The sequence below is a fragment of the Dunckerocampus dactyliophorus genome, chromosome 10, assembly GCF_027744805.1.
Source record: "Dunckerocampus dactyliophorus isolate RoL2022-P2 chromosome 10, RoL_Ddac_1.1, whole genome shotgun sequence".
Classification (NCBI taxonomy): domain Eukaryota; kingdom Metazoa; phylum Chordata; class Actinopteri; order Syngnathiformes; family Syngnathidae; genus Dunckerocampus; species Dunckerocampus dactyliophorus.
The window spans coordinates 27,486,531-27,496,179 of record NC_072828.1 but is presented as its reverse complement, the minus strand read 5'-3'; the positions used below and the strand labels follow the sequence as shown (position 1 = coordinate 27,496,179).

Genomic DNA, 9,649 nt, shown 5'->3' with positions numbered 1-9,649 from the left:
GGTTCGGTTGGAGCCGCATTTGTGATCCTGTGTTAAGTGCTCGGTCGCTGGTGAAGGCCTGGAGGATTAGGCACCCAACCCCCAGCTCCGAAACTTCTGTGAACAGCCCCCCACCAACCCCCACACCCTCCACACGCACATGTTGAGATTCTCCAGAACCACCCACTCCTCCTCCACTAGTGCGACTACCAGCAGCACTCCATGCCTCGCTCTCTCACACACACACACACACACACACCATATACATGCGCACACACACACACACACATGCACACATGTCAAAAGACACTCTAACATAACCAGCAGCTCACCATTCCCTTAATATTGCAGGAGTAAAGCGATCCGCTCACACTCACATCACATTAGTGCTGCTATTAGACCAGACCCAGACATGAGAGCTAAAAAGTTGTATCCATGCTAAAGGGAGTGAACGTGTGTGTTTGTGTTCGAGCCCAGCCATTTGATTTGTGAGGGCGGAAGAGAAGTAAAAGTTTGCTGTGCGTGTCAGAAAAGGTCCGAGCGGGTCTGCGTGGTTTGCGTGTGTGAAATGGAGAAAGTAGTGTGGAGAGACACTGATACCCTGGCGCTCGATGAGTGGGAGGAAGGACGGCTGAGGTCTGTGAGTGTCTGCTGAGGGCCCACGAGGTGTAAGCATCAAACATTTCCATACGGCAGTAAAATGTCTGCCACTTTGCCAACTGTGTCTCTAATATGTGCCAGGTGCTGTGAGACGTTCCTTACAGCGCTTTGTTAACCATCATCGGTGTGTGTGTGTGTGTGTGTGTGTGTGTGTGTTGCCCTTTCTATTGGGTCACACGCGAAACCAGATCAGACCAAAATTGATTGGTTGTGGTGCTGATGGATTATGAAGTAAAGTTGTTCTTACTGCGGTTAGGTGATAGGATAACGTACCGGATAAAATCGGGTATTTCTGCGTCCATGGTAACAATGTACGCTGCTTTTTGTCAAGAGCCTAGATTCCCAAAGCGGGGTACGTGAATAAAAATAAAAAAACGGCTTAACTATACGAGCTCCAAACACTGACATTTACAGTACCTAATGTGCAAAGTGCACTTTTTGGGGGATTTTGCCGATCATTCCCAATACTTAACATGAAACATGAACACATATTTCTTTCCCTTTTCTGTGTGTTCTAAGGAGAGAAAACAAGCTAACAATGCACGTCATGGGAGGTACCTATTTTGACGCTAAAGCCCTAACAATTTGCATTCCATGTTCCATTTGCATGACTGACCAGCGATATTGTTATTGTATTGTATATTTATCCGGTTGTGTAGTCTCAGCGTCACTTACAACGCCTCAAGCCACTGCAACAGGACAGACGGAAGAGTGGATACTACTGGCTCTCAATTTTGCTACGAAGACTCAACAAGATGCTGGTTTTGCTGTTCACGTGAGGACGGGAGCGCAAGTCTAGTGCTGGAAGACACAGCCATCCCAATGAGTCACACATAAGGACTCACATAAGGATTGTGGATGATGGGCAAAATTCCCAAAAAGGTGCAGTTTTCCTTTCACCTTGAAGATTTTTCCAGATGATTGATATTGTGAGCTGAATAAGAGTTGGTCTTCTGACGTGGTGCTGGGACTAATCAATGCTTTTTCTGACTGTCATTTGTTTGTTGCACTGACTACATTAGAAAGCCCCCAGTTTCGCACGTGTGAATGAATGAATATGTTTTCACGGACAATGTGTCTTCTTCGGGCGTTGCTGTCGCTTTGTCCGGCGGTCCTTGAACACACCGTGTGTGAGGCAGATGTGCATTTCCTATTCTCCCTTCACCCCGTCCCTGTTCACGTAAATGCACAGAGGTGAGCTTTAATCATGTTTGCTCCGTGCGTAGTCTCATGCTGTACAAACTCTTACTGTGTGTCCATTTGGCTCAGCAATAAGCCCCGTCGTGAATTTCCTTCTTGATTTCCGTACATTGTGCGCCTTGTTTTCACAATTACTCGTAATTACGATGTGCCATGTTGTTCACCTCATCTTACCGCAGCTTGTCTCAATTGATATAATGTAAAATATAATTAATAATAATGATATTCATTCATAAAATAACAGAAGACAACTCTAAAACCCTCTCTTTTTTAAATTAGTCGCCTGTGTGTGCAGTTGAAAAGTAATTTTTTAATATAGTGTCATATTATATTTAATAATATATCAAAGATGTTTCATTTTGTGCTTTGTGTTTTCTTAGGCGTGCAGGATTAGGGGGCACATGACTTCCAGTCAGAGGTCTGAAGAGGTTTGGGAACCACCGGTTACGAGCATTCAAACCAAGGGAAGTGTAGAACGTTTTACTGTTGCCATTCACAGATGGGAAACCCCTCAAAAAAACAAATGATACACTCCATAAAAGGTCCAAATAAACCTGCACCGTGCGTTTTTTAAAAGCGTCCATTTAATAACGTGGACGTGAAAGCACCGGCACTGTGTTTGCTCTTTGAGTATTTAAATAAAATCAGTAAACGCTCCTTCAAAAATCTCTCTCTGACCCTATTTTTAGGTATTTTTTTTACTTTCTGCCTTTTTATTTTGCAGTGAAAAGCGTGTTGAATTGACAGTTGTGAACTCGGTGTTTCTCTGCTTGGCCTCAAATGGCGACCAGGCAGCCGAGACGGGGGCTCCGGCAGGTTTAGATGGCGTGCTTTGCAGCGGCCACAGATCCCCTTACAGTGATTTCCTTTCCCTTTCTTTTTACCTCAAAATGTGCTGATTTTAAAATATATTTGCTCTGTGTTTAATATATATATAATATATACCGTATGTAATCATAATAAACACATGATTATTGTTGCTGTTGTTTATTATTGTTAGGATTATTATAATTTTGTTATGATTGGCAATTTATAAGCTTTTATCCCTTATAGTTGTCCTTGGTTGCTTTTAGTTTCCAAAAACAAAACATCCAAACATCATAACACATTACAGAGTTTCAGGGACCTATTTGTTTTTTGTTAGTCTGTTAAAAGATGAAAGTCCAAAGCGAGGCCCGCGGGCTGTTTTCTGTTTTACAGGCCATTTTACTGGCACATTGTAAAAATACAATTCAACAAGAACAAAAAAAAAGAAGAAAAATGTCAGTTTATAAGAATAAAGACAACATATTAGGAAAATAAATTCATAATAATAAAGAGGAAAAAATAGCATCAAGTTGAAATATTAAAAACTGCAATATGTATTTTTGTTTTTAAATCATAATATTATGAGAAACAAAACAAAGAATAAGTATTTTTTTTCCGGACCAGAGTTAGCTAGTTTTTCACGTCTGACAAAGAATAAGGTTGCAATTTTAGGAAAGTAGTAGGAAAGTCAAATAATATAACAATAACAGTGTCAAAATATGATGAGAATAAACACCTCTTATGAGAAGAAAACAGAAATGCTTGTCAAACTTTAAAAAAAAAAGGAAAAATTAAAAAAAAAATATCCAACCATTACTGGGCTTACGGGTCCAATTGGGGGGGGGTACTGTTGAAGTACTACACTTCTGATGGGGATGTCGTACAACTTCCTGTCAAAAAATCCTAATTATCCCTTGAACACTTTTTTTTCTCGTAAATTTACGACTTTTTTCTACGATTTTTACGATTTTGATTCTCGAAATCTCTGATTTTTTTTTTCAATGTGGTCCTAATACTCTGTCGTACTTTAGCAACTGTTTATTGTGGTAAGAGATGATCCATGTTTTCAAAAGGTATCCACTCAGGATGTTGTCATGCTAGCTGTTAGAATGCTAACTATTAGCCTTGTTAGCATTTCCATCTCGTTGGCATCCTATCCACGTTGAAAAAGTTTAAAAGGCAAAGGCCAAAACTGACCAAGTCCATCTCAAAGGGAATTTTACTAGTGATTAATGTGACGATGCGGCAGCCAACTTATACATATTTTACACTTCACTCAAAGCACTAGCTTGGATCAAATTATACAAACTATGCCAATATTCATGAATTATTCTCAAGAATCGGGAGCATACTTGTGCTACTCTGTGTAGGTTTTGACTTTATCAGCAATAACATCTTCGGAAGAGTTAAAAAAAAAGAGGAATCAAAAAAATGGTTATATCTGCAAATTATCAACACAAAGAAAATAAAATATAACCAAGTGGTCTTTGGGATATACTGTATGCTTTAGCACAGTTTTGAGCACTTTAGCGATATAGTAAAACCGCCGTCAAGGCAAAAGTGAAAGAGGAGAAAAGCTGCAAAGTGCCAGTTGCTGCAGATAGCCTCTGCCCCTCCTGCTGTCGACTTCAGCAAAACACTTTGCACGTCTACTGTACGGGCCGAGGAAGGGAAAATAAAGATTGTGTGCGAGCTTCCTTTAATGGGGTGCGTTCACACGTGTAGCCTGGTAAAAAATAAATAAAGAAATACTAGGTGGTCGCACTAGACGAGAGCTGCAACTGGTGATTAATTGATTATCCAATTAATCAGCAACTATTTTGGTAATCGATTAATCGTTTTTAAATTTAAATATATAAATATCCTCCGGTTTCAGCCACTCAAATGTGATTATTTTTTATTTTTCTTTGTCCTCTATGAAAGCAGACCTGTTATCGCTGTGCTTTAGGCAAAACAAGATAGCCACACACGTTAGTTTTGACTGTGGACAACAGTGATCGACATTGTTGCCTTTTTGCTGATATGCTGCGGACCAAACCACTAACTGTTTGTGTTTTTGGTCATATCGACGCAGTCCGTCTAGTGCAGGGGTCCGCAACCTTTAAGATCAAAACGTTTTTTGTTGTTTGCTAAATTTCTTGCCTATCAAGCATACAGGTATGCTTGCGTTGTTGCAGAGGAGACAAAGAAATCTGTCCCTGCAGAATTCAACACTATTTTCTTGGGAGATATTTATTTTGGGGGGGTATATATGTATTGTTAGCTTAGGGGGAACAGACGCATCTCTCACGTCTCAACCGATGCAGGCATACAAACGTCGGCTCCTCGCCCTTCCTCGGGCTCATCCAATCACAAGTCAGAACTCAGCCAGGACGCATTCACGGTCTTACAAAAAGTTGGATATTTACCAACGCCAAGCGCAGCACAAAGCGCAAGCACAGCGCGAGGGTTATGTTTTTACCGGCATTTATCTGTTTGTTCAAAAATAACTTGAAAAGTTCTGAATGGATTTGGATGAAATTTTCAGAAATTGTCGGAAAGGGGATACGGAAGAACTGATTACATTTTGGGGGTGATCGGGATCACCCTCTGGATTAAGGAATTTTTTTAAAGGATTCTTTAACATTGCGAGATAGGACCATTTTCGGCATTTGTGCATGTAACTCAACAAAAATGGTCAGAGTACTTGGAAAAAAAATAGTAATTTCCAACAGGTTCTACAAAATATCAAACACTGATCCAAAAAATGTAGGATTATTATTTTGGTGTGAATTACAAGATGGGGGGGGGACTATGGTTAGGTCTGCGCTCTCCAATTCTAGTTTTAACGCTTTTCAAACATGCGCATTTGAGCATTGCGAAGGGAGCCACAACACAACAGGTAGACGACCCCTGGTTTAGGGCTTAACCAATCACTCGATTAATCACAATAACAAGCTTCAGATTAATCGACTAAGAAAATAATCATTAGTTGCAGCCATACGTTAGACTAGGGTTCTCAAACTTCCATCACTATTACGTCCATCCATTTTCTATGCCGCTTATCCTCACTAGAGGAGCCTGTCCCAGCTGACACCCTGGACTGGTCGCCAGCAGGTCGCAGGGCACATATAGACAAACAACCATTCACACTCACGTTCATACCTATGGACAATTTAGAGTCTCCAATTAACTTAACGTGCATATTTTTAGGAAACCGGAGTACCCAGAGAACATGCAAACCCAGGTTTTCCCGATCTCCTGACTGTGTGGCCAGCATGCTAACCACTCGGCCACCGAGGTGAGCTATTTGCATTTTACTTGTATGGGCGGCAACATTTATTGTATTTGATTTACGACGCAGATTTCCGCTCCGTGTCCTAATCCTAGTCTTTATGCTGTTGTTGTGGAACAGAGGCAGAATTGAACAGTTAGAAACAAACTAAGCACTCAGGACTCAGGACTCAGTACTCAGGAAGAATCAAGTGGCTGCATGTTGGAGACCAGTGTTGCCAGGTCTCACGAGCAAAACAAGCGAGGAAGACTAGGAAGACAAGCCCAAAACAACAGCAAACTTGGACATTTGCGAGCGACGGGGTGGCAACAACACTGTTGTAGACCCCTGTTTGTCACATATTGTATCCGGTATTTTGGTGCATTGGTGCGGTGAGCGTTCACACTTACCCCACTCAGGATTTAGGATCCACTGGCATGTGGACCAGGATCCATCTCTCAGGCGGTCTCGGCCTGCCTGTTTGGTCCTGGACAAGAGCACACGGACTCAAGTCTCTTTTAACTGGACCAAAAAGCTGTGAACGTGCCCTAATAAAGTAATCCATGTACAGTAAGTGTGTTTATCCAATTATATCTGCTTGTAGAACTTTATTCATCTGTAAGATAAACAATAGGAAATGTAGTAATGCTGCTCTCGCACGCAAATGAAATGTCTTTCCTGTGATTACACACAAACCCTCTCTGTGAGGGGATCCGCAGGGGGGCGCTGTGTGCCCATGCCTGTGCAGGGGACGGGGAGGGGGAGACAAGAGTCACACGCAGACAGGAAAAGGCAGTGGCAAAAAGGACAACAAAACAAAGACAACTCCATAATCTGTAATAATATTTTTTTTAAAAGCAAGTGAAAGCATTGTCATGTTGCTAAAAGTGTCCAATTTTAACACTTATTGAAGTTTTGCCATTTTTTGGAGAAAATTGACCACGTTTCTGCAGTCATTCCATAAGCTGAGTGGTTGTTTTTTGGTTTGTTGCATCTTAGGTGGAGAAGTTCATTTTGATGATAAATAGCAGACAAAATGACGGATTTGTCAGAGCAGCCTTAAAAACCCCTCCCCTTGGCACTCCTGTTTCTCTCTCTCTTTCTCTCTCTCTCTCACGCACACACGCACACACACACACACACGCTCTTTCTCCTTATTCTTGCCGTGTGCTTCATTCCAGTGCGCACACAGAGAGAGGCAGAAGGTCCACGCACCCGCCAGCGCCGATCAATCCTCTCAGGGAATAAACAGCATTTCAGCAGCAGTTCCTGGAGTATCATTTAGACGCACGCCGTTTTTTTGTGTGGACGCTACACGCGCTGTGGTTGTGTCACCAGCGCTTCTTTCTCCTCTCGTGTTGTGACCACACCGAAAGTCCTTTTTGGGGATCTTCCACGCGGGATTGTTTCTCTTCTCAGTCGACTATTTAAGGTTGGAAATCCTGATTGTGGAACTATACTGCGCCAATGGTGTGGTGCCGGACTGGACTACCTGCGCGCAGCTGACCGGCTCAGTGCGCACTGACTGGCGGGACACCAGTGGGGTCCTTGCGCCGGTTCCTCTGGAGATCTGAAGAAGTGTCGTTTTCTCCAGTTCACAGCTCAGCTTTTGGTGTTGTGGTGAATGGTTCCGTGGGTTTAACACCGCTGGGACTGTACGGAGTGGACTGTGGAGGGAGGAACCAGCGACGGATCGTACTCGCCTCTGCCGTGGGTCTGTTTACATGAGCGGGCTATGACAATGGATTACGTTCTGCTCTTGTGCAGCTTCTTGCTGGCTGTGGCCTCCGCAGTTGAAGGTAAGACATTTCACCTTTAAATGTAAAAAGCAGGATACTTAAAGAGAAGTGAGCCAGGACCCCAGGACCCATTTACACCCAGCTATCACTACCCATCTCTGCGTAATTGTCATGCACCTCAATGGGAGTTGTGTATTCTTTTTTTTGTAACATTAACCATCGCCTGCTGCTGCTTTCTTGGGCTTTTTAGAGGAAATTAGTACCACACTGAAGCTCACCAGGGAGTCGACCCCCTTTTATCTCTTTAAAACCACTTTTCCCCCCCTCCTCGGGTCAATGCGAGACTTTTGGGTTATTGACTGTCACACATTCAAAGTAGGCAAACATCTTTCAAAAATAAAGCATTAAAAATAACAATAAATTACCATAAAGTCGTTAATTTTATTACATTTACAATGGTGCGTTTTATTCTTTTTTTTTTACATAGGCCTAATTGGGCAACTCGGGTACTTTTTAAACAATTATTTGGAAATTAATTTAGGTAATTTCTACACTCTGGAGAGGATGAAAACAGCGCAAATGAGTGCAAAGAGAGACCTAAAGCGTGGCTCCTGAACGTTGGATCGGAGAGCTGCGTTGTGGTGCTGTGAATGTGGGACACTGGACCACCGGCACACTAGAGCCCGCCGTGCAGTAGTCATTTATTTATTAATATTGTCTCTTTTATCATATAACAAATACCTGTCACTGGACGGTAAATTTCGTTTTAACGCAACTATTACTATTTTATGCATGATATGAAAAACGAAAAAAAAAAAAAAGTTCAATTTATTCCACCAAAGTTGCTTTTTACGCATAAAAAAATAGTCGGAAGTTGAACAAAAGTGAAGAATTCCTGGCACATTTATTCAGAAGTTCTGAATAAAGCAGCTCTTATCTGGCAAGTTTGTTGCTTTATTGCTCTTGACTAGAAAGTTGTGATAAATAAGTTACTTGTTAAACTGTAAATCCACTATCAGGACCACCTGAGACACTTTTTTCCCTTTGAAATGAATATAAAGCACATTTAAAATAACTTTTTTTAAAAAAAAAAGCTAAGATTATGTTTGAAATTTTGCTGGACCTCCGGGTGACCCCCCTGTGCAGCGAAGGTCAGTGGTTGCCAGTCGGGCACCGGTGCTTGGAAAGACATGTTGTGAACGGATGAGTCCAGGCTTGCTGTGCTCAAGTTGACTCCAGATGTAGACGGAATGAGGCTGAAAAGAGCTGCAAGTCTTTTCCTGACATCAGCACCGAGCGGGCTTGCGTCTGTGCTTGCAAATAGATGGATTTCAATGAACAATATATTTGTCTTACAAAAAAAGTGATGTCATAAATTGTGTCCCGTCGAGCAGGCGTGGGGTTTACCTAGCATGGTGATTTATGGTGGACACGCTGACTTTTTTTTTTTTTTTTTTTGCTGGAGTTTAAGAAAAAGACTGAGCCTTGCAAGGGGAGTTCAGCCGGCCCCACTGCGAGGTTCCCCGGGGGCGAGGTCACACAGCCCTGGGAATAATTAATGGGGCCATCCATCCCTCCCGCTCGCTCGCTCAGTCCAACTTCCATTTAGGGGAGGGGTGTTTATACTTTTTCCATTAAGGGCCACACAGGAAAAATCTTTTTTTTTTGTAATTTTGCACAAAAAAATAAGTTTTTTCATGAATTTCTATAAGAAAATCAGCTTGCATGCAGTGTTGTGTTATTAGTATCAACATTCCAACTTTGTCTCCTTACATTTTATTGTAATCTACTGCGGGTCAGTAAAATAAATGAGCCGTGGACCGCGGACGGCCCCCGAGCCGGACTTTGTAGACCCCTGATTTCAAGATTTTGAGTTTCATTGTATGTAGTTTAAATGTGGGGTTTGCATACACGGGCAGCCATGGAATAATTTGCATCCACTTTTAAAGTTACGCTCTGCTCGGGGTGACTGATTTCAAGTGACCCCTGCCCCCTAAGGACAAGCCGGCTT

The 9,649-nt window shown here is 42.2% G+C and overlaps 1 protein-coding gene across 15 annotated transcripts in view; it reads left to right on the top strand.

Annotated features, from left to right (window-relative positions):
* The first annotated feature begins 7,058 nt into the window (after window positions 1-7,058).
* The window catches only part of LOC129189368 (ephrin type-B receptor 3-like), a 74,430-nt gene continuing 71,839 nt past the window's right edge, over window positions 7,059-9,649 (top strand). For all 15 annotated transcript variants that reach the window (XM_054791018.1, XM_054791013.1, XM_054791009.1 and 12 more), the window contains exon 1: window positions 7,059-7,698. In XM_054791018.1, the coding sequence (XP_054646993.1) occupies window positions 7,635-7,698 (64 nt within the window). In that variant the 5' untranslated portion in view covers window positions 7,059-7,634. The remainder of the gene's footprint in view (window positions 7,699-9,649) is intronic.